The 26,894-nt window shown below is 43.8% G+C and overlaps 1 protein-coding gene across 2 annotated transcripts in view; it reads right to left on the bottom strand.

The window, feature by feature from the left end:
* Positions 1–26,894, bottom strand: part of KCNAB1 (potassium voltage-gated channel subfamily A regulatory beta subunit 1) — a 258,194-nt gene that overhangs the window by 82,363 nt on the left and 148,937 nt on the right. For both annotated transcript variants that reach the window (XM_083177891.1, XM_083177892.1), the window contains exon 2: positions 8,108–8,151. In XM_083177891.1, coding sequence (XP_083034017.1) covers positions 8,108–8,151 — 44 coding nt within the window. The remainder of the gene's footprint in view (positions 1–8,107; positions 8,152–26,894) is intronic.

Raw genomic sequence — 26,894 nt, forward strand, 5'->3', positions numbered from 1 at the left:
CCCGCGATTCGCGGACACCTAAGTTGCAATACAGGGCATCTTTCATACAATTCTAACCATATTTCTCATATACAATTCGCGGCAACCCCCCACCGGAACCCCTGTGAACCCCGCCCTCCCGCGATTCGCGGCACCCGCGACCCCCCCTCCCGCAATTCGCGGCACCCCCCCGTGATTCGCGGCAGCTCCAGAATTAAATTGCACATGGAAAACACTGACATGGCTATGGTCGACAATGAAAAAGGTTGACATAAGTTTTTGAAGTTTTTTTGTCATTTTTTGAATATTTTCATATTCATTCTCATGTGTCGACATGGACCCCAATGAAGTGCCACACTTATGTCAACATTTACATGTGTTGACCTTTCTGTGTTGATTTTTTTCTTGTGGCGATTCGCGTCACACCCCCCGCAACCCCCCCCCCTCCCGCAATTCACGGCAACCCCCCACCGGAACCCCCATGAACCCCGCTCTCCCGTGATTCGCGGCACCCACCCCCCGCAACCGCCCCCCTCCCGCAAATCGCGGCACCCCCCGCGATTCGCGGCAGCCCCAGGATTAAATGGCACATGGAAAACACTGACATGGCTATGGTCGACAATGAAAAAGGTTGACATGAGTTTTTGAAGTTTTTTTTTTTCATTTTTTGAATATTTTCATATTCATTGTCATGTGTCGACATGGACACCAATGAAGTGCCACACTTATGTCAACATTTACATGTGTTGACCTTTCTGTGTTGATTTTTTCTTGTGGCGATTCACGTCACCCCCCCCCCCCCCCGCAACCCCCACTCCCGTGATTCACGGCACACACACACACCCCCGCGATTCTCGGCACCCCACCCCGTGACCCCCCCTCCTGTGATTCACGGCACACCCCCCGCGACCCCCCCTACCATAATTCGCCGCAACCCCCGCCCCCGTAACCCCCCTCCCGCGATTTGCGGCAACCCACCCCGCGACCCCCCTCCCGCGATTCTCTGCAATCCCTCCCCTCCCGCGATTCGCAGCATCCACCCCCCCACAACCCCCCCTCCTGCAATTCGCGGCACCCTCCGCGACCCCCTCCCGCGATTCGCGGACACCTAAGTTGCAATACAGGGCATCTTTCATACAATTCTAACCATATTTCTCATATACAAACGTTCACAAATTAAGGGGGCGCAGCCCCTTACGACGGTGTGAAGAGCGCCCGTAGGGCGCGATGAATCACCTAGTATTGCTATATCTGTCTCCAGTATTCAGGAGACCATCATTTTCCAAGCTTCTGTTTCCAGTGTCACAGCTGCATTCATACTTCAGCCATTATTTACATACTTCAGGATCTCCTTTGCAAATTGGTTTAAGACTATAGGTTCTACAAGTGAAAAGTGGTGATGTTGTCCATAGCAACCAGATTCATGTTATCATTTCTAAATAATACGATCTGAATGGTTGTTATGGCAACATCCCCACTTTCCACTTTTAGAAGCTTTAGTTAATTTTACTAATATGTCTCTAATTGCAGAGTCTCCACACACGCTAATTATCTACCTGAGCGATTCACCTGTGTTTTCAGTCAGCCGGTTCCTATCTGCTGCAATAATCTTAAACTCTTGCATGTAATTGACCTCTGAGTCTTCATCTGGAAAGGTTATGATTTGGTGAAGTAAATTCCTTCCATTTCCAGATATAGCACATGCACTCAGCAGCAGTCTCTTGTCCATTATTCCTCTTCAAGCACAGTAATAAACAGTCAGTTTGTCATAACTGTGTCCTGATTCCTGAACTCCTGTAAGCTGAACTCTGTGTTCTTAGAACTCAAGGCTTCCAATGCAGATACCGTCTAAGCTGCATTGTCAGTTCCTGAAAGTCACAGCATGGTTCTAGTTCGATCCAGTATCTCCAGTTTCAGTACGGTCCAGTATTTCCAGTTCCAGCTCGGCCCATCACCACCGGTTTCAGTCCAGCCCAGTACCTGATTTCAGTCTGGTCCACAGCACTGGATCCAGGCAGGTCAAGTACTCAGCAAACAGTCCAGCACATTAGCCAACTCCTAGTTTGGGAAAGTCCATACAGCCACCTGAGAGCCATTACCCCCAGACGCTTACTTCCTGTCAATCATCTTATGAGCAGCCAGCGATCCAAAAAAGTAGTAGGCTTTTATCGCAGCACAGCCTTGCGCATGCATACTGTGGTCCGCACGCATGTGTAGACTAGCAATAATCGTCAGCCGCACAAAGTTCACAGCTGTGCAATCAGGCCTGAATCAGCCCCATTGAGTAGAAGACTTCTATACTTATTTTCACAATTTTCCATCCATACAATAGGCAGAATACAAAATCACATGGGGTGAAAACTAAATCAAGTTTAGTTCTGTTGTAATATAAGTAGTATGAGATATTCCATGTGCATGAGATGTGCCAGAAACAGACTTTGAGGGATGGAACTGATGGGATGCCAGATGGTGAGAAACAAATGTTTAGAAATACCATTATTTCCTGGGGTGGAAAATCTCCCTTTCCTTTTTTAAATGTATTCTGACATATCTCCCTCGTTCTCACTCATCATTTAAAAACTCAAAGGCTAGAGAGACACTGCCAGTGCTCACCTTCCTTCTCTCTGCCCATAAGGACGTTTTCTTCAGCTAGAGCAGTATCTGACTTACCGGAAATCGGCCAATCTGGAAAAAAAATGTTCTAGTTTGTGGGCACCTTAAAGCATGAAAGGCCCACTAAGTGAATGCAGCGCTTTAGAGCTGGACATACATCAGCATCAAGCAACAGCAAGCATCAGATCCGACTCATCTAAAGATTTCCTCAACCGCTTCACAGACACACGATAGATCTTACAGTATGTGTGTAATTTCACGTAATATCTATGGTAAGATCTGCAACTCCCAGCACACTGGTCATTAGCAGCATTTAAGATCTTATGTGCAGCACATAAGATCTGAGGATCAACCTCACGATGGCGGGCCCATGCACCATGCTGAAACACCTCACAATGTGCTCTCAAAACACACACACAGTGCATTGGTGGACCCATTAAAATCGTACATTCAGGCCAGAGATCGTTCTGATGTATGGCCAGCTGTAGAGGCCCTTGCACAAGGGGTGTGTCCAGTCACCACAGATGCTTGGTCGGCCATTAGAGAGGATACAGCCAGAAGTCACCATGTATACTACAGTGCATAAAGAGTGAAGCTATATCCGTAACATTAACCTAATAAACACACTGGTATTTTTCTACAAATGTTAGAGTGCTATGCATCTATCAGAATGCAATTAAAAGACTATCTCTATTTTCTATTGACATAAAAAATCCTGTGTTATTGCATGTGGACATGGTATTTCGATCAGTGGAAAAGGGTTAACCCGGGCCTGTGACCCAGGAATCCAATGTGGCTAACTTGCACAACTGGTCTGGGGAATGATTTAATCTGTACTTGTGTATTATCATGGCGCCCGATTTCATCTAAATCGCATGCGATATCGCATGCAATATTGCATGCGATGTAGCAGACGATTTGCATGCGATTTGCGGCCGATTCGATCCGCAATGCGATTTAGCGGCCGATTTGCATGCGTATTGTGGCCGATTCGATCCACGATGCAATTAAGCACACCCCCACTATCCAAGTCAGCCCGAAGCGTGACGAGCGCAGCGAGCCCTGCGAGGGAACGCGGTACGTGTCCTCCCAACCTGTTCATTCCCCCACTATGCATGTCGGTGTGGAGTTCATTGTATAAAGTGTGGCGAGCGCGAAGCGTGGTGAGCACAGCGTACCGCATCCTCTCGACACACTTCGGGCTGACTTGGATAGTGGGGGTGTGCAAGGATGGAATAGCATGCAAATCGCAGCAAATATCATGCGATATTGATGCCAATTTGCGGCCGATTTCGCAGGCGCCGTGATAATACACAAGTACCCGCACGAGAGAAAATAGCCGACGGGCGTCGGGAACACGGCTGTCGGTGTTTTGACAGTCGGGATCCCGACGTCGGGTAAATGCCTTTCGGGATCCCGACTGTCGGGACCCCGTTCGGCACCCCATAAGATGATGTACTATTAGTGTGATTTTATTTTTTTAAACAAGTTTTTACACAACTGATCTTCAGTATGAAATCAATTTTCCACTTTGTGATGTCATGATATCTCGTGATGTCACTGATATTTTCCCATAAGAAAGAATATTGATTTCATAGATGTGTCCTGATCTCACTATTTATCAAGATCAGGAAACAACAGCTAAGTCAGTCGTGTGGTGAGAACCATGTAAGTGTGTACACCTGTACACAGTCAGCTGTACAAGGGGGCTTGTCCTAATTAGAGGTAGTGGCCAAACGCCCTACAAAAAAGATATATGAACAAAATTGTATTTGTGGGGTAGTAAAGCAGGTTCACGTGTTCCACGGGGGACAGCACCCCCCCAGCCAATGACAGGTAAGGGGGTGCATACATTGGAAGCGGGTCCCTCCTCATTGGCAGCACCGATGTCCCAGTGATACTTGGGCACAGTACCAGCGTACTTGTTTACACTGTGCGGAAGATGTCACTGGGAAGATGGCAGCACTACGGAGGAAGAGGGATCTGTTGCCAATACAAGGTATGTATACTTGGAGGTGTAGCTAACCTAGGCCCCTCCAACAAGCTTAGGATCAGGCAATTCGTAGCAATCCCCCATTCTCTTGCTCCCTCTAGATGGCAGTGGTTCTATTAACCGCTAAACTTCAGAATGCAACTGATTTCACATTACAATTGCCGGGTCGGACTATCCAGTGTCCGATACTTTCACATTTAATCACAGAGGGTGACCTGGGTTTAACCCTTCTTATAAGCCAGGTCGATTTGCAGGGTTGGTCAACCTGGGTTATTAGGTGTGGTGCTTTCACACCTTCTCAAGACCTGGGTCGACCTGGCAGCAAACTGGCAATTACCCAGATTATCATTGCGGTGGGAAGGGGTATAAGCAGAGGCTCTGAGAACTGCCATTCTCTATATCCTGTCTGTGCTGTTTGATAAAAGTTTATTTCAGGATGTACAGTACTAGACCTTTTATTAAATAACATTCTTTTTGTTTAATTTCAAAATATTGTTTTATATAGAAGTATATATTGTGACAGTACTTTATGCATGATTGGCTAAGCTTCATGGCTATGTTGGAAGTGTCAGCTCAGCTCTGCTGTGGGGGCAGCAGGGTCAAAGTGAATAGGAAGGGAGTGGGGCCTGGAAAGATCCCTCTTCCACATGCAGATTTGGAAGAAAGTATCTGCTGATGCTGATTATGGTGTTATGTATTGAGATTTGCAAAACAGAATTACAGTTGGACCTTGATAAATCTGCATTTTCCCTAACAGTGAGGGGAACTGTGATAATAACTGAGAGCATTTACGATTTTAGTCATGGTGGAGGTTTTTGCAAAACATTTATATATCAATAAATAGTATACATCTATATCAAATATGTCAATATTAATAAATCAATATAGCTCTAACACATTGAGATATTTAAATTATGTTAAAGTAAAAACTACACATTTTTTATATAAAAATAAATAAATATGCCCTTTAAATATGAAAAAGTATAAAAACGACATAACTTTGTGAGGCCTCTTCCCTCATGTGCTTTTCCTTCTACCCTGTATTACATAAACCATCTCTTATGGCACCAAATACAGCGGGTTTCTGCCACACTGATACTTATTACAGTGTCCTCTCGTTATCCAGCTATATTTATGTACCATGTACTTGTCCTCTGTTGTATTCAACTGCTTTGCTTATTCGTTTAAGTACTCTGTAATTGGGCACTGTGGATCCCTTGTGGTGCCATATAAATAAAGGATGATAATTATAATAATAATAATAATGCTGGCTTGTCGTCATACTATCGTATTGATGGGCCTATTTTGATCTTGAGGCCTGGAGGTGTAGTCCCTTCTGCCATTTTAACTCTTTCATTATTTTCGTTTGGGACCTTTTTCAGATTTCATTGAGACCAAGCCTCTTTTTATTTCACATTTTTATTGTAACTAAGGGGTTTATTTACTAATCTTCCGGCTCTGAAAAAAAGGCACTTCCAATCATGTTTATGCCCGATTTTTAAAAGGGCAATACTTTTACTTGGAAATCATAACTGGTAAAGCATTGGCCTTTTAAATGTAGGTCATAAACACAATCTGAAGCTTATTAAATAAACCCATAAATATTGAAGTTCTTTGTCCACATTATCTGATTATAGCAATTTAATACTATAACCCAGGCATGTCCAAACTATGGCCCTCCAGCTGTTGTGAAACTACATATCCCAGCATGCTTTGCGACCATTTTAGCATTCCCTAATAGCAAAACTGTGGCATGGCATGATGGGACTTGTAGTTTCACAACAGCTGGAGGGCCATAGTTTGGACATGCTTGCTATAACCCTTTGAATTCCAACATCTGTGAAAGATATTCAAAATATCCGCTAAAAATGGCAGCGTCGCATACATTTGTTATATAAAGTCAAATAAAAAATGTTGTGTAAAAAAGATATTTCCTATATAAGGTAAACATTACAGGTCATTCTGAGGGGATCAGTATGAAATCCCGGCGGTCAAAATACCGATGCCGGAATCCCGACCGCCACAATGCCGATAAGGGGGGGCCGTGGATCACCAGCCCTTGCAGGCTCGCTGCGCTTGCCACGCAGCGGGCCCGGTGCCTCGCTACGCTTGGAACACTATTTTATTCTCCCTCTATGGGTGTCGTGGACACCCACAGACAAAGTGGACAAAGTGCCGGTATTGCGGCGGTATGGGTTCCTGCGTCTGAATTTTGACCACATCCCATTATGAGGAATAAAAATGTTTGCTTGCCAATTTTCACATCTATTTTGACAAATTCATTTGGCACTCAAAGGGTTAAATTATGCTTTTAAATACAATGTGTTACTGAATGTTATGTAGTGAGGTTCAATTTTTTTTTATATATTCACCTGTACAGTTGCAAGCAATGGAAACATAATCCATCTGATTAAATAATTCATTAAAACAGATAACATTTTATATGTTTTATAACACATAAATATTTAAATGCGCAATTGTTTGATCAAAAGCTGGTAAAAGGCCTTTTGTAGCATGCATAATGTACACATGGTACTGAAAATCATGTTGAAAATAATGGTAGCTATTGAAGTGAATACACAATTTTAATCATCATATATATATTATTTTTAGAAGGTGATTTTTCGTGATGCTCCCTTTTTCTCCCTTTATACTCAACCAAAATCTATAAATGAGGTGCCATTTGGAAGATTACATTTTCCCCTTCTGACAAATTGTTAATTTATAAATGCACGGTTTATTCTAGTTCATTCTTTCTGACAAAATCCTTCTTAGATGGACAAAACCATGTGCACTGCAGGGGGGCAGATGTAACATGTGCAGAGAGAATTAGATTTGGGTGAGTTATTTTGTTTCTGTGCAGGGAAAATACTGACTGCATGATTTTACACTTCAATATAGATCTCACTTTGAAGAAAAACCCCACTCAAATCTAATTCTCTCTGCACAAGTTACATCTGCCCCACCCGCAGTGCACATGGTTTTGTCCATCTAAGAAGGATTTTGTCAGAAAGAATGGACTAGAATAACCCCCATAGTATTTGCACATGGTTTGTTATAATTTAAAGTTAATTATGGTGTTAGGCCCTGATACACCCTTCGCTGTCTCTGCAGACTGGTTGCCCAGAGACCCGGACCCCTTTTCTATAATAAGGGCTCCTCCTGAGGTATGTCTAAAATTATAAATAGGTGGCCCGTGCAAAAATTACAATCCCTTTTTCTCCCCTCTTCCTTAACCAAAATCCATAAATGAGGCACCATTTTAAAGATGAAGTTCCCAGATTCTGATGATTTGTTCATTTCGATTTGTAAAATTGTTTCTTTAAAAATCCAAGTTAAAATTTTCCTTTTGGCCCATTCACATGCAAAAATGTTCTCATCTAGTAATGGCTTACCACAGAATACTAACTGATCATTTCATAATATGTATGGTAAGTATGATGGGAGACTAAGAAGGAAAAGTGAAGGTAAATCGATGTGACTATTAAAATCTTTACAATATCGATTCAAGTCTCCACTTACCGAGTCCAAGGCATGATACACGGAGTCCAGATTTCCCAAGATTTCTAGAAAAATAAAAAACAAAGCCTGTTACCTGTCTGCCATTTTTACCAACACAAAAAATGACAAATTGTGCATTCTTAATTAGGGATTTAAAAAGGAACTGTCCAGTTCATTGATATCAAATCATACATTGATTTACAAATGATTGTTATGTGATTTCTATTTTTGCAAATTTCATGTAAAAACTTAAAGTATGCATATAATACAAGAAAAAAAAAAAAAAAGCTGTGTTTCTATAGCTTATGGGGCCTACACACATGCTGATTTTGAGCCATTTTCTAAGCGATTTAGCTAGGTCGCTTAGAAACTAAGCATACATCGGTGTGTGTGTGGAGGCTATAGCTATATAGATGCGCGGCCCCGCTCGTCTGTATCGCAATAAGAAGAAGAATGAGCATGTCCCATCAATCTAGTAAAATCGCTTACAAAGACCCTGCATATCAGGCGCCTTTTGTGTGGTGTCTTTTTTTTGTGCTCAAGTGACCAGCGATTTTCCTCATCTGGACACTCCCTGAGCCCTCCTCTCCATTCTGCACATGCTGATGCTGCCAGAGACCACGCGCTGTGAACCCTCCGGAGCTGGTAAGTACTATGCTATCCACTATGCACCACCAACGCATGATTACAGGTGGGGTGGGTTGGTAATTAGAGTGGTCCATTGTGCCACCAATGTAAACTTTATGGGTGAGTGTGTCATGTGCCAGCCGCCGCACCCCCGACCCCCCAGCGCAAGAATATGGGCAGGAGGTTGTTTGGGGGGATGTGAGGCGACCACTGTGCCACCAATGTTATAAAATAAAGCATGCTTGTGGGTGCTTGTGGGTTCCCTTGCTTGAGAAGAATCTGCCATGCTTAAATCGCTAAGCAGAATCGCTGAGGCATATCGCTGACACATTTTGAACATTCTAAGTGATATAGATGATTTTGTGCTCAAAGGAAATCTGCTATGCTAAATCTGGCATGCTATATCACTGGCCAAAATCGAAAATCGGTATGTGTGTAGGCCCTATTACACTGTGCAAAATACAGTATATTGCAGGTAGATTTTACTTTTTTGGCTAGAATTACTAAGCTGTAATCTACGGTCTCTAAAATGTAAAAAAACAGCAGTAAAAATGTATAAAAACTAACATAGTTTGCATTTCATTTTATTGGTTTTAAATTTTGAGACAATAAAAAAAAATCATATTTGCAAGCCGATGTTTATTACATTTAGCCTTCACGGTTCATATATGTGTTAACCCAAACCCTCTAAATGTTGTTATAAAAGTGCTTTAATTCTTTTTTTTTTTTTTTAAGAAATAAGATATGTTAAATCAAATAGGTTTTTTTTTTTAAGGCAAATTTTATGAAATGACTTAACTCAAATAGTTTTTTTTCTTAAACAATCCACAAATGTGTTATTTCTTGACAATAGGATGGCTGTGGTACAGAAGATGTACAGTATTTAGGTCGACAGTAAATAGGTCAACAGACAGAAGGTCAACAGAGGTTAAGGTCAACAGGTACAAAAGTTTACAATGGTCGACACAATTTTTAAATGTTAAATTACTATGTAAGCAACATCACTATAATCGTGTAAATCTTACGTAGGTCACCCTTTACTACCCATCGACCCACTTGAATGTTGATGATATGGTGGCAACCTATTGACTGTCTACCTAGAGACACTATCTATCTAGAGAATACTGTATATCAGTTATGATAGATATATGGGTTGCTCTGATGAGTATAGGAGTAGCATGCGGGTTGCTTTGGGTATATGAGTGGGTGTGGTATGGGACTCCGACAGTCGGGATCCCGACAGTCATTATCCCGACGTCGGGATCCCGACTGCCCGGAGTCAGACAGCATGGCAAGCGCAAAAAAGCCCCTTGCGGGCACGGTGGCTCGCTACGCGAGCCACCTATTCTATTCTCCCTCTATGGGGGTCGTGGACCCCCACGAGGGAAAATAGCGGGTGTCCGTCGGGCACCCGGCTGTCGGCATTTTGACAGTTGGGATCCCGACATCGGGTAAATGACTGTCGGGATCCCGACTGTCGGGAACCCGTCCGGCACCCATATGAGTGGGATGTAGGAAGCTCTGCTAGTGGCATATAAGGAGGTCTGAGGGACAGTGGAGGGCATTCAGGGTTATTTGCATAGGTCTTGGTCCAAAGTGACTGGCATATGATGGGTAAGTGGAGTGGACTGAGTGACAAGTTTATATTTATAAGGTGCATATAGGTAGCTAGTTGGGATGTCTTAGTGGCATGTGGCAAAGTCTGAGTAGCATATGGGATGATGCCATGAGAAATGATCTGAGAGGATGGGATTTTCAGTACTGTGGGGACATTTTGGGATGAATGATTGGCGTACAAAGGTTGTTTTGGGGACTCTTTCAATTATTGAAGATAGGAGCGCCTCATATACAGACTTTGTAGCTTTTCTAATCTCACATGAATAGAAAGATAGTTCCATCTAGTCTGTGTCTTTTTAAACCATATTGTTACCTCAAACACTGTAGGTGTAGCCATTAATAAAGGGGTGAGTCCTACCCAAAAGGGGGGCATGGCCTGGCAGGGACCCCATTTTTGTAAATTCGGGGCAGTATCCCACATCCCTTGAGATCCTGCTTGCCCCCGAAGACTGCAGTATTGGATTTGTATCTGTGATAGGAGCTGATGTTCACACTGCAGCAGCTCCTGTCACTGCAGAAGAGTCGGCACTTTGGTGTCACCCCCCCCTCCCCAAGCTCCCTCCCCCGCACCCAGCCTGTGATGACACTATTTGTAAGGATATAGGGAATTTATAAAACAAGCCTTCTGTATTCTTTGTGAATGATTCCATTTGGTTGGATGCAGGCATTGATCCTGACACAGAGGTTATGTTGGATAAGTTCATCTGACGCTTCTCCTATGAGATAATGAAGTAATAGCACAGACACTGGAGCCGATCTACGGGGCTTGGAGCTAGGAGAGAATGCCATCCTTCTTCTCTTTAAATTAAATTCTGTTCCAATTCGTATCTGCCCTGCCCTGACAGAACTACAGAGGAGATGTTATAGGGCGATGACATATAACTGTTCCAGAGGCAAACTCCTGGGAAAGATTCCAGCATCCTTCATTCTGTGGGCAGTAGCAGCAGGCTGTATTCAGATTAGTAGGCAGTGCCCCGTGGGCTGCACAAGACATTCATATTCATAGCTACAAGTTCACAAATGACAATGCTCAAAGCAAGGTGACTGCCTTTCAACTTTGCCCTAAGCAGCATATGCTGTGCATGGTTTCCGAAGCATTAATTACATCAACTGTCTGCACGTTAACTGATACTGGCTTGGGGAGCTGCTCGTACAGAAACAATGCAGTAATACAAACATACATAACCTATGCAGGTCAGCGGAGTTAGATTAGAAATACAGTAATATGCTACCTTGGGTTACATTTATATAGCGCTGATGAGTAGAATCTGCAGCGAGAGTGCTGGGGAAGCTCTGCTGCAGATTTCCAGGTAGTAGCTGATTTTATACCATTACCGCCATTCCCTTGGATCTCTATAGAGTCCATTTAAACTAAGCAAAATGCTTTACACCAGAAGCCAATGCTACCTAAGGATGACGCAAACTATACATGTTAGTAGGGGATAGTGAAGACTCTGGGGGAGATTTACTAACATGGGCGTTCTATATCAGATGGGATGTTGCAATGGACAACCAATCAGATATGATCTGTTATCTTCTAGAACGTGCTAAATAAATAAGTCGATTCTGATTGGTTGCCCATAGCAACCTTCCTTGTGAAATAGAACTCCCATCTCAGTAAATTTGCCCCAGAGAGTCTTTGCTGAACCTATGCAGGGTAAAATTATTGGGCGCCATGTCTATGTTGACCATATGCTTGTGTCGACCTTTTGTCAATGTTGACATTGGGTTTGTTGACCATTATAAGGTGTTGACTTAGTCGATGTCGACCATTAGTTGTCGACCTAGTGACTGTAGACCCAGTGACCGCATACCATACTGTTGAAGCCTATGGACGTCTTTGTGTAATGTGCCGCAGATGGAGGGTCCGTAGTCATTACATATGCATTGCGTAGGCACGTGATAAGTACTGTACATTCCATCTTTCCAAATTGTATTTTTGCACCTGGGCCCATAACCCACAAGTTTCATCATTGATGTCAGGTGCAGGGGGTATGGATTGTATGGTCGACACCACTGGGTCGACATACTGCAAGGTCGACAGGGGTTTAGGTCGACATGACACAAGGTCAACAGGTCGTTATTTCGACACACGCATTAGGTCGACATGGGCTTAGTCGACAGTCTAAACGTCAACATGGGGTTTTTCACTGTTTTTTTACCTGAATGTCAACACAGTCGACATGGACACAGTTTTAAGTGCACCACCTCTTCGGGCACACTATTTTATTCTCCCACCATGCCCTTGTGAATGGTAAGGCATGAAATACCGCCTGTCAGCACATGTTGGCTTAAAAGACAGTGAAAAACCCCATGTCGACCTTTTGACTGTCAATCTAGACCATGTTAACCTAACGACCTGTCGACCTTGTGCCATGTCGACCTAGACCCCTGTCACCCTTGCAGTATGTCGACCTAGTGGTGTTGACCTAATGACTGTTGACCATCTTTATGTCAACCACCCGTGACCCGACCGTATCCCAGTGCGGAGCAGTATTATCCATTAGACTGACCTAGGGCCTCTGCAGGGAGTAGGGACCTGTCAAAACACTTGCTACTTATACATTTTTATAAAGAATAAATGTCAGCTAAAGCGTACATTCACAATTGAGGATTTTAAAAAAGAAAAGTGATACCTTGTCCTAGTGGATGGGGGCCTTTACGTGACTCAAAGTAATGAGAAATAACTGCCAACTAGTATACTACCATATATCTTGTTTGTATAAAACCTGTCCAGTACCACTAAACATTGGCTGCACCATGTCTCAGTGCTCGCCTTGAACAAATACTGCTGAAACTACGACTCCGTGGCTTGACAACAATCTGCTGTGTTCTTTTGCAGCTTAGTGATACATGACCAGCTAAACTCCTAGCCTTAGGAAAACACTGTACAGCAAAGTGAAATGCTGATGCATAATGCTTTAGACAGGCCAGGTGAACGGAGGGGTTTTAGCCAGGGATCTCACATATGTTGATCCTACCCAATGATGTGATAAAATGAAACACTTGAGAACAGGCAGGGGAATTGCTCTTGTTTTACAACTGGTATTTGGACAAGTGCGTGGTTGATCCATTAATTTATACTGGCATGAGAAAACATTATGGGAATTAGAATGTGCTTTTAGTGAATAATATGTGCTTCAATTCCAAGGGATCCTGTAGTTCACATAGAAACGAAAACTGGCAGTGACACATTGCGAAGGCTGCTGTTTGGAAATCTATTTACATCTGTACGCCGTGTAATGTGCCCATATTATGCTACAAAGCATAGATTAGAAAATGCACATGTTGCTTTTATAGATCTATATTTTATGCCTTTTGTACTGTGATATCCAGGTGGTAAATCCGTTTTGGATTGCTGTTGTAAACACAGTGATTCAGGGTAACGGGCCAAGCGTTACATAAAGAACTTCACAATCCAGAACATTATGGACCTGGTGCTGACAAAAAGTGCAAACTGAGTTCAGACACAAACATGGAATTCTACACATATACATAGGAGTCGCTCGGATGGTAATTAAATCATCCCACTGTCAAAGTGCCAGTCATCATGTGTGTGTGTGTGTGTGTTTGTGTGTGTGTTTGGGGAGGGGGTTCCGATTATTTCAAGTTGGCAGGAAAATAAACAGACTCCCCAGGTTTTATATGAGCAACGCAGAGAGGGAATTTTATTATTCACAGTGTCATTTCATTTACTTTACAGTATTTTTATGCAGATGTGCTGTATTACAGCCTGCCCTAGCAGGCATGGCTATGCTGACACTTGTAGTTCTACAAGCGCCAGTATACCAATCATTTCAGGGTCACTGAGGCCAATAACTAAAATGTTTTAATATACTGTATAGGGGGCCAGACGCACTAAGCTTCAAAAAGTGATAAAATGGAGAGTGATAAGCAACCAGCCAATCAGCTCCTACCTGCCATATCACAGGCTGTTCGAAAAATGTCAGGCAGGAGCTGATTGGTTGGTTTGTTGTTTAGCACTCTCCATTTTGTCACTTTTTGAAGCTTAATGCATCTGGCCCATTGTCTATAAAATTATTATCCCAGCACTCACTGCATAAGAGGCCCGGAGAGAGCCCCAAAGTATTCGGCATTGGGCTGTTTTATTTTTAGGGGAAAACATGCATGTTTGTATGGTCCTGATTCCTTCACCAATCTGTCAGCCTAATGCAGCTTTTAGGGTCTTTTGGGGGGTGTTTTTCTGTTTGTCTCCCATATCAACTCTGCTCATTCAGCACTGGGGACTGACCATTGGTGCTGGGAACAGTTTTTTATACTCCTTTCACATTGTATTGAAAACCTGGGTTATTGCTGGGTTGTAGGTGGGTCGAGGTGCGGTGTGAAAGCACCAAACCTAATAACCCAGGTCGACCAAGCCGGCAATTTGACCCGGGCTGTGAAAGCGGTATTACTGATATTCAGCATAGATCTTGCATCAGCTCTTTAGCAGCCACTATGCACATTGTTCTTGGCAGTGGTGTATGTGGCAGAATATTTAGGTCTGAGTCCAAGTTTGCAGCCATAAAAGTCCTTTATTGTGTAGCCTTATTATAGCCTGCTCATTCCAGTATGTGATGCTTAAACTATACTCAGACCGGAAATATGTACCATAGTCATAGAGCAAGCCACCAGTATAATACAATATGCAAATTTTGTATGCGTGTACCGTATGTGTTTTGTCAACAGAATTTGCAACAGACTGCGAAGAATTGAGAGATGATACCTTCATGTTTTTTATGTACAGGTAAAATGCACAGTGGTTGGGGGGGGGGGGTGTATTCAATTAGCCACATATAATTGCTGGCAAAAAAATCCTCACAGCACTGGGAACAGCTATTCAAATAAATAGATTTTTCTCGCAGCATAAATACTGGATGTAAAAGCAGAAAGCCCCTTGACACAATTTTGTGGTTTTTATGCAGACTGTACCTTGTAGCTCCATGAGTTGCAAGGTTCAGTCCAACTAAGGGGCTCGCACACAGGGGAATTTGTTGATACCTCCTGCACTGCAATTAGCCACAGACATAGCACCCTCCCTCCAACCCCCGGCTGCATAGTGCCCACTTTCTGTTTACACTGAACAAATATTTCTAAAGCGGTGTACACAGCTGTAAGTTCACACGTTCAATGCAATTTTATTTTGATTACATTTCCCTGGCTTAGAACACCCGGATCAGAGTGCCGATTGCTTCTACTTTTGGTCCATGAAATCCATCTATTAAAAATATCTGCCGAGATAAACACAAAGGTGGTGGTGGCGCTGGTGAAGCCTCCGACAGAATGTACACACTTCAATTTTGCCTTTTAATTTGACCAGTTTTCTTCTGATACAACATGATCAAAGAGTGTACACACCCTGGTGATATTATATGAATGGGTCTGGAATAGGAAGAAGGCCTGGCGTTTGCATTGGTGTGTACCAAGCGTTATGCTTGCAAAGAGATTTTTAACTTTTACTTTTATTTTATTGTGACTAAGCAATTGGGCAAATTTACTTTCTTACATCAAATAATTTTTAACCTTTGCTATTAAGGTTAATATTCAAATGGTAGATAAGGTATAGCACCACAATGTCCACTATCATTTTTAAGAAAGGCTAATTCTGCTCCGCTGTCTATGGGGGGAATTCAAGTGTTTGTGCACCAGCGGCTAGATGGTGCCAATGGAGTAATTTAAGTGTTGATCCAAGAAAGCTTTTAGATTTTGCAGGGACCATTTCAATGATCAGATCTGATTGCTCAGTCTGTGGAGTGTTGGGAATAAAGCCTGAATGGAGAGGTTGTAGAATAAATAGGTGAGTGTAGGGCTTGAAGGGCATGGGAGGAAATGCAAAGGAGAATTTGGGTCAGGATTAGTTTTTCTCAGAATAGGGGTAATCTGCAGGCTTGGTTTATGATGGAAAGATCACGCAATGAAGAAAAGATTATATTTGTTCAATCAGAACACATGAAAGAGTGCACACATGGTTTGTGAAGGGCCAAGGACCAGGGGAAATGTAACAGAGTTTAAGGAGCAAAAAAGGTCTTCTTTATTCAAGGTTGGAGGCACGACAGGGGCGGAAAGGTTGGAAGCATATTTATTCAGTATTGTTGGCAGATTTGGGGGGGGGGGGGGGATTTATCAAATCTTAGTGAGAGATAAAGTATAAACCAATCAGCTTACATCCTGGTCCCTGCTGCGACAGATATCCTCTGGGCCGGTTGAAGTGCCTCTATTTACCCTCACTACCCATACACAGACAATGATACGTCCCAAACAGCTGGAACAGTCACAGATTGCGAAAATATTCGTGTGTGCCAATATCCATTCCCAATCCATGTCTGCACCTTCTTGTGTGTTCCTCTTACGTCTATGTTAATATTTATGTTCATTTGTTGTCATGTACATATACGCAAGTCGATACGGCAACAATAATTTGATCTACCCCTAGCAGTGGTATATATATATATATATATATATATATATATATATACACACACACACCACTCCTAGGGGTAGATCAAATTAGTGTTGCACTATATACACATATATACATACACACGCACACACACACACAGAGGGAGGTGAGACGCACAGAGGGAAGGGAGACGCACACTCCGCAAGAGCAAAACAGCAAGGTGCAGTGATGATAAATCCAATACGGTAAATCATTCATTAGAGAGGCCTCACCCCCTGCATGGACAGACGCCCAGCACACCCCTTTCCAATCCATAAGAAAAAGACTTTAATGATGCAGTGAACAATGGTCCATCCAAGTTATACTTATCAGTACAAATGCTCATTGGCAGTAGCTGAAGACAGCGACATGATTTAGATCCACATCTACGCCCTGACGGGCCGTTTCGGTAGACCTCTGCCTTTCTCAAAGGGCATCAACCTTAGCCCAGCGAACAGATCAGAATCAGGCCCTCAGTGCTCAAAGTAGTATACACGGTATTACAGTATTTCTCTTTTTCTAACTCGCTTCTGATCCACAATCACAACTACATTGCCTGCTTGGACCAGTCAGGCTGTTTGACAAACAGAACTTTGAAACCATGTTGCTGAAAAACAAATGTTTCATATTGTTATCTCTCTTTCAGTATATCCAGCCTGCTGCGACTAAAGCCCTTGGGCTACAGTATGTGATCTCCTGTGGAGGACGGTGATTGTTCTGGATTGGCACTGAGTGGTTTGCATTGTAGAAGGGAATTGCTGGAGTGTTTACACCTGCTGGAAGCAGGAAGTAGTTAAGTGCTTCAATCGACACTAATTGGCGCACTCAGCGCAATAAATATAATTCCACGAGCTCACATCCCTTTAGATCTTGCAGCAATAACAATAGCATTCTCCCCAATGAGCTTGGAGGTAGCATTTATCATGTATGTTTTATGAAATGATAGGTACAACTTCTAATTGGTTGCTATGGGCAACTTCACTAGCCCACTTCTCCACTCTTCCCTGCTTCATACAACTACTAAGTGTGCTGGGAGCCACCACAGTCTATTGCTGATGCATTGTCAGGCAAAACATGTAATGATCACTCTTCTGCGATCTTTAGTAACGTAGGAGTGATCCCCTGTCACAGATTATACAGTATGATATAGCTCTGTTTTAGGAAGTTGCTGGTCACTGGTGCCCTCTGCGTCCTGCTGCGGATAGCACTTTGATATTGAAAGAACTTGGGAATTGACTTTTATTGTTCTGCAGAATTAGCCAAAGTGTTCACATCTATAGAAATAAGTTCAAATGAATTGAATGTTATGAGGAGATATTCTAGTCAGTAGAGTGGAAATCAAATGGCTATTTTATCTATTGTCCTCCATTACAGACCAAATTCAATGAAAACTCAATTTCCAGGCTCATCCTGCAGCAGAAAGCACTTGCCGAAACGGGAGATCTTGGTTCTGCTCTCAGAATGTTATGACAGTTACAAAGAAAGGGATCCCCGGGGCCTATTTGTGTACAGAAAAACACAGCAGAGAGCGCTGGGATCTAATTAACAATATTTTATTACCTTAAATATGAGATACAGCTTATTGCCCTAACTGTGATCGTTCTAAACGTACGTCTAAAAAAAATAGAACAACATGTTTATTTCTAGCTAATAATTGGCAAAAGAATCCAAAATACACTGCAGTAATAAACAGTAATAAACACACGAGAAAACAATATCCAATATCCTGCTTAACCCTGTAATGACTGTTGTGGTTTACGCCTAATATCAATTTATTAAGGGTACCAATTGCAATCCAAAATAGACAGATACGGACAGTTATATTAAGAAATGTGACAAGATGATTTGGGATAAAATACAAAGTTGATAATATTGTGTGCAGCTAATAAACACGTACACAGTGCACTGTAATTAGTAAAGAGAAGAGAGTTTTTTTATACTTCCCCACAGTGTCTGGGAGACCACCGAAGTTTGTTTTGCTCTCCCCAACTCATGTGAGAGAAGAACTTCCTCCGGGACCCACTGGGGTCAATGCCAGAGCCGAATTTCCCATTAGGCACGTGAGACACGTGCCTAGGGGCGGCACATGTTTGGGGGCGGCACTTGGATGCCTGTGATAGTACTGTCAGCCCAAAATGTACCAATTACTGCAAAATATCCACTGTGCTGTACTATATTCCATCTTAAATAGAGTGTAAATGGATAGGACATGCAGATACTGCCCCTATAAACTGTCCTACTTAGTAAACATTATTGTTGTGCCTAGGGGCGCCCTCATCCCTAAATCCGCCCCTGGTCAATGCCCTATGGCGGGCTGTGATGGCGAGCAGTGCCAATAGCTCACTGTCACAGTTTGCGGGTAAGTATTCAACTGACCCCCCTGCACTTGCCGTTTCCACCTCGCTGGGTTTTTCCAGCAAGGTGGAAATGGTAAGTGCGGCCATTAAAATGATGAGGGCCGCCACTATATGAAGTGGACTTGCTTTATTAGTGGCGAATTTGGCAAATTTAGCCGTTCAGGGGAATCCCCCCGAAACAGAGAATAGGGTAAGTGTCCGGCGAGGGAGTTATGCTGCTTTCAGACCGCATCACTGGCTTTGACCCTGTATTTGAAAACGTTTCCAAAAACGGGTCTGCCAGATAAAACCCCTTTCACACCGCAGCTCTTAAACGGTATATTACCGTTTAAGTGCTGATTTTTTGACACTGGCAGACCCGTTTTTGGAAACTTTCCAAATACAGGGTCAAAGCCAGTGCAGCCTTCAGCCCTCCCCTCCCCTCAGTGCAGCTCCCCCCTCCCCCCCCCGCGCGCGTGTCGACACCCCCCGCGCGCGTGTCGACACCCCCACCGCGCGTGTCGACGACCCCCGCGCGCGTGTTGACACCCCCCCGCGCGTGTCGACGCCCCCCCCCCCCCCCCCCCCGTGTCGACCTACCCCCGTTGTGGATCCCGGAACTGCAGTTCTGTATGGTCGGAAGTACTTATGAAAAAAAGTGTCTTTCAGAAAATGGCTGCCCCATAGTAAAACCTGTTTAAAAAAACTGTCTTTCGTATGGGGGCAGCCATTTTCCTTATAAGAACTGCAGTGCCGGGATCCACAACGGAGGTACCGGCTGCACGGGGGTAGGTCGACACGGGGGGGGGGGGGGGCGTCGACACGCGCACGGGGGGGGGGGGGCGCGGGGCGGCTCCAGTGCTGTGAATATTTAATGAGCGCTCATTAAATATTCACTGTGCTGAATTTAGGACCCAGCTCATTGGCTGGGTCCTAAATACCGTTTCAGAACCCAATTTTGAGCCTAAAATACCGGTTCTGAAACGGGTAGGACCCTGCATTTTAACCGGTTAGAAAAAACGGTATTTTCGAACCGGTTAAGTGGTCCTGCACCTTTCAGACCGCACAGATTACCGTTTTAAAACGGTAAAAAAACGGCAATATACCGTTTACAAAGTGCGGTCTGAAAGGGGCATTAGATGGCGAGGGTGGCTTGTTTCCTTGCCGAAAACAAGCCATCCTCACAGCAGAAACCCCCTCGCCGGCCGCATTGAATACAGCCTACTGTCTTCTCTCATAGGCAATGTTGCAATATGTGGTATAAGCACCATCGCCGCACCGCCGTCATGTGCACATCCCACTTGGGCCTCACCCTCTCTGGCATTTCATAAGGGACTCTGGTAAAACGCCTGCATGTATGCCATTTCAGTGGTTTTATTAACTGGAAAGTAATTTTAGCAACCTTGTTTTCAACACTAAGGGAGCTATGCATAAAACTTTCCATAGAGGAGGTGGAGTAGTTGCCTATCGCAACCAATCATATTCTAAGAACTATGTCATAACTTATACTAGATAAATTATAGCAATAAGATAATTGGACTGTTCAATCGGTTTACTTTTGCAATAGAAAATAGTTTTTCTATTGGGATACTAGCAGATAATAGGGACATCAATAGGAGTACCGTTATATGGGAACACAAGTACAGAGGAGTGCAACCCTGTCCCCCCAAGATGGCACCTTACCATTCCCCTCAGCTCTGTAATCACAGAAGCCTTAACTAGATATATTCATGCCCAGGAGTAGACCCTCCGAAAGAACAGTGGTAGGGGCCCATACAATCACAGCCTGACGATAAAAACTCCATTGTGTGAACATCAACCATTACATACAGCCAATAATTAGGCCCAATGCCCTCAAATCTGGATTGTCGTGTTGAAACTAGGACAGTTGTAAGGTAAGGAAATGGCCAGATTGTTGGCCTAATTCAAGGGTCTGTAGGAGATACTCTTGATACCTCCTGTTTGCATTTGCGAGATCTGAGAGATACATCGGAGGATGCAGCCTTGGATCACATTGCTGGCCTTCAGATCAAGAAATCTGGGTCCAGTAACTCTGCACACAACGATGCAGGCCCTGAACCCATAATGCCTTCAAAATGGGAATTACATGCCCCGTTCTGAAGAAAAGTGCTGGTTGCTGCCTCCTGTCAATCATGCTGTGGCTGACAGAGGACTGTGGCTTATAGAGGGCCGTGAGCAATATCACAAGTGCAGAATGGATATGGTATATATGGTATATGCGCAAATATGAATTAGGCCCTATTTGTAAATACATAATAATGGGCCTAATTCAAGAAGGATCACTCATCAGAGAATTCATGGGAGACTACGAGGAGAAAGCTTCCGCACAGTCTAAAATAAAAAAAACCAAAAGAATTGCAAATGGATTGCTATCCAATATCCATTCGCAAGTCCCAAAACATCGAAGAGACTTTGAAATCTGTGCAAGTATGAGTAAGTTTCAGCTGCATCTGAGACAGGCTGAGGCAGTATCTGAGAGAGGCCCAATCTGTAACTGAGACAGGCTGAAAGTGATCAGTGTTGACTTCAAAGTTTTTTCAAACCCCTCTTCCAGTCATTTAAACTGCGGCTCCATTGCGTACACATACACATTTTCATTCGCTAATTCCCCTTGCGCAAGACCAATACCTGTACCATCTGTGCAGTCATTACATAATTGCTTGATTTGCGAATTGTATAATTATCAATCCATGAATTAGGCCCAATTTACAGTGTATACTAGGAGAAATAAGTCCCATTTGGCCTGTTTGGTTTTATTTGGTTCTAGCATGCTAGAGGGGATCTTGGAGGCTTGGTGTCCACAAGCTGCTAAATTCAATGTCCAGTCTAAACTACTTTATAGTAATCATTTCAGTTAAGGTGCCCATACACCGAGCCGATTTCGTCCCATTGCGACCAATCGGGTCCTGAAATCAGCCCAAATCGGCTCGGTTTGATGTCCCCTCAGGTCCGATGCTCGGTCCCATGTGCATCGGACCCGAGCAGGTGGTCGGACCTGCTGGCCGTCCGACCATCCATCCTGGGACCTCTGACGCGTGCATCGGGGGGTGGGCTGACAATCAGCGTCCGGCCAGTGTTTTCAAATTCAGCAGCGCTTCCTGTTCCCATTACATACACACATCAAGCACCAAATTGTAAGCAGCCTACCGGGGAGCTGCCGGGCAAACTGGTCCGACTTGTCCTAAGGACAAGTCAGACCCAGTGTATGGGGGCCTTTAGAAAAAGGAATCTACTACTAGAAATATACTTTTATATCTGACTGAAGCCATAGCTGTGCTTATGAATTGTACTGGTCTGATAAATAATAGTTTTTATTGAAAATTGCAGACCATTAATCTACTGGTGGAACAAGACCCATTTATAACAGATACATCACAAATTACCTAGAGGCCCATGCAGATATATGCTAGAGTAGGGATTTCTTTTGAAGGAATCTGCAAATAAGCATTTAATAGTCCCAATTCACAACGCATCCTAATGTTGCTTATTTTGTGTGGTCAGCAGAAATCTAGCGACTTTTCATCTTATCCATTTCTGCAGGAATCATACAAATGCTCCACGTTAGGCAGCAGGGAGACAATTGGAAAGGAACTACAGTATAATGTGATTCATGGCTGCATGTCCAAATTGTATTATTGTACTCTTGCCAGTCAAAGTTTATACTGTTTCATATAGTGGGACAACTATACATTTACAAGTGTAATATATAGCTAAACATGCGCACACAAAAAAAAACTTCTACAAAGTATTTTCAAAGTAAATTTACATACATTTTCTAGAATGCTAATTAATGAGCAGGTACCTCTCTTTCCGTAATGATCCAATCTTTGTTTATTACAGTGTAAAATGGCAAAGAATATGCCATATAAATTAATGTATAAAATAGGGCAGACCTGCTTGGGAGCGGTGGGTTGAGGGCTGGCGCCACCACTAGCCACTGGAGGGCGGTAATCGGGAGCAGGGACCCCCCCCCTGGATGGAGGTGAGTGGCTGTCACTCCCCCCCCCCCCCCCCCCAGCAACACATCGCTGCCCCCCCCCCCCCCCCCCCTGGAATGACTTGGCGGCATCACCCCCACGCGAACGCCCGCCACCCCAAACCTGCCGTAGAACGATGCAGCAGCAGCATTGCACCTGGCAACCCAGCCCCCCCACCCCTGTGGAGCGACCGCAGCAACTTCCCCCCCACCACCACCATGGAGCGGATGGGCGCCGGGGCACCCCCCCCTGTCTGGGGTGCTGGACCGGCCCTGGGTGAGTTTGTACTGCCACACACCGAAAAGGCAGGTGTGTCTACAGCTTGTGGCATACTGAATGGCCACAAAGGTGTGGCTCCATCCTCACTGCTGAGACGTCCAGACGTTGGAAAGTTTGTCTAATGCTCTATTCTCCTGATCCGAGAAGCACATACGATATACACTCTGTGTAGGATATTATAAGTCGAACACATCCGCCGCCACATTTCTGTCTAGCTGCAGCCTGAAGCCCGAATCTACCCGTGTCTGTAGAAACTCTGTGTGACTGCATGTCGAGGCCTGTTCCATTCACTGGTTTACGGTCCACAGCCATAACTCTTATCAATAATGTCTGAACTTGCACCCACCCTATGCTGAATGCAAAAGATCCACCAGAAACAGATATCCCACCTCTGTCCACATACCGCGATTACGCATGAAAGTTGGCCAAGACGCCCACGGAACTCCCATGACCCACCTATCCATGCATCTGCAAGGTCACTTTCCAGAAACAACATTTCACAGATAGCATAGTCCGTCGAAGAAAAGATCAATCCTTGGGCACTGGCAAATGCATCATAGCCGATGTCTTTCTTTGGTGCATGTGTATGCTAAAATCAGCGAGATACATCCACATCACCATTTGTGTCAGAAACAATAGTAGGTTGTTATTATTTTAGGCTCTACCATGTCATGGGCGGGACATACAGGAAAGTTCTAACTATATATATATATTTTGTCTGTTGTTGACCAAGTTAATTCACCTCAGTTTAAACTGGATGTCATAATATAATAACAGACAAACTATTTCCTAAACTATCTTTAGTTATACTGCAGATTAAAAGAGAATTTACGCAAGCTACCTCCCTAAAGCTGAACACTGAAAGATGTTCTAGTGACATCTTAATGTTACCCCTATCAAACAGAAAACCCAATTACCAGGTGAAGCAGTTCTACCCTGTAACTTACCGTTCAACACAAGTCTTTTTCCTGGGTCAACCTGGGTCGAAAATCCCAGCGTCAAGAACCCTGGATATATGTCCCGGGTTGACTCTTTCACACAGAAGAAATACCTGTGTTATTCAGCAAATTATCAGGTTTCAATTTTTAACCCGGTTCTTAGCTGTCCAGTGTGAAAGGGGGTCAGGCTGCTCCCAGGCACTCTAATTGGCGTGTAATTGCCTGGTTGTATGTCTAAAAGGGGTGTACTGTAAGGGGCTGATTTGGGCTGAAGAGTAAATAAATCAAGTAAAATACAAGGCAATAGAAGAAATCTGTATCATTTATAATTAACCGATTCCAAAGCAGTGATCAAACATGCTCTAAGTACAGTATGCAGCAAACCTCCAACAAAAAAGATAACATAAATAATAAATAAATAAGATGCTTTCATTTAACAAAACAAACTTATTTTAACATAATAGTACAAATTAATTTAAATAATCAATAAATGATAAATAAACAAAGTAAATAAATGAACACATTAGAGTGCACTGCTATATTTGTTCATCACATGCACAGTACTGTCTAGTATCTGCAGCTGTGTAAGCTGTTTCTAAATAACTGGGTTTTATTGCACACTAGACCATATTTTAGACTCCCTAATCTCAGTGGCTCTTCACTTCAGATTTAGCTCTTCATCCAAACAGTGAATTCTCCCAGAGCCTGCATTGTGACCACATGGCGCCATCCACAGCACTGTATAGCGGGTGTGTGCATGCGCGTGTGTGTATACCCTCCAACAGGACCCATTCCATTATGTACAAAATGCTCTGCTCCTGGAGTATGATCATCACCTGTGTTGAACTAGTTAATTGATAAGAAGGGTGTTTGGTGCATGGTATGTATGTGTGTGTGTGTGTGTGTGTGTGTGTGTGTGAGTGAGGGGGTGTGTGACAAAGAGGATACAATCGCAATATCACCATTACATTACCCACCTGCAATGCCATGCCCCAACTTCTACAACCTGACCTGTTTTAGCATTTAACGCTGGCATGGCATTCATTAATTAAATAGTAATGCTACTATATACTAATATACTAGGAACCTGAGAAATACCTTTTACCAGATTATTGGCTTTAGATTTAATTGCAAGATGCATTCATTAATACCCCGTTCTCACTGCAGGCAAATTCCCGGGTCTAGCATGTCGACTCGGAAATTTGCCTTTTAACACAGGTTTTTTTGCAGTGTGCACGGGTCGCATACCCGGATCTCATACATGGGTAAAACCCTTATTTTTACCCGTGTTTGAGATCCGGGTATGCAGACACGGGTTGACCCGTTGTCACTGCATAAAAACCCGTGTTAAAAGGCAAATTACCGGGTAGAACTTCTTTACCCGGGAATTTGCCTTGCAATGAGAACAGTGGTCTGTTCCTGCAGTCCCCGGCATTTTAATGCCGGGGTAAAGCCGTGTATTTCTCACTCGCAGTGAGAACACTGTATAACCAGTACCTCATTCATGTACCAGTACCTCATTTATGTACCAGTACCTACCTATCAGTCCTGAAAATAAATATTGTATAGGTTGCGGCTGTTGTTTGGATTGCAATGTGCATTAAACATGAAAACTCATAACAAGGAAGAGCCTATAAACTATAACTGTGTCAGGCATGGTAGGCATCAAACATGTATTGGATAGATTTAGGTCTATATTATATTAACTAAGCGTGCTGCATATGCTGAAACACAGACTTATGACCAAACAGCCTGGATCTGAAGATAAAAAGAGGGAACGTTGGAATCTGTCTGTCTATACACTTAGGAGCTGTCTCTGGTTGGATCAGTAAGCTGCAAAGATCGCAAGTTACTGAGGCCACCCCATCAAATACCCGCCCCCATTTCCCTTCGCAACCATGCAAGGGTATGAGGAACGAAGACACATCCCCTCACCTGCCGCCGCTGCTGCTGGAGAAATCATTAGATAGACGCCGACCATTGAATGGTTTCTTCTGCCTTTGCAAATAAAACTCAGTCTGAACTGACTTTTATTGGCAAGTGCCTGGCTGAAGACGGGAGCGGGCTGCTGACGTCCTGTGACACGCCCAGCATTTTCATGGGGATGCCCATAAAACACTGGCCGTTCCCATGGGTGATCCCTGTCCACACCGTCGACTGCCCCCGGCCCTCCGTCCCCGCTGCAAACAGCCGGGGAGTGTGTAAATCGCGGCGCCAGTTTACTGTCGGAGCATGCGCAAACCCCGACCATCGGGGGGAAAATTCGGATCATAAGTGCCAGATCAGCATCCTGGGAGCAGAGCCGGCACAGATAACTCTGTTAATGGCAATCACCTTGTCCTCTGTGACCTAGTGTGAGTGGCTGCTGGCCTGTAGCGCGAAAAGCACAACTTTCCCTTGCACTGGGTTTTTCATGTTTTTTGGTGCCTATGTTGACATATGTCTACAAGGACAGCATATAAGTGTACCGCGTCCCCAAGCATGTCTTGCTGTGCTCACCATGTTATGGGCAAGGTGCCACGCTGCACTCAGCACACTATTCTATTTTAACTCTATGCCCACTTGTGTAGTAAA

This window comes from Crinia signifera, chromosome 3 (assembly GCF_055691185.1).
Source record: "Crinia signifera chromosome 3, ASM5569118v1, whole genome shotgun sequence".
NCBI lineage: Eukaryota > Metazoa > Chordata > Amphibia > Anura > Myobatrachidae > Crinia > Crinia signifera.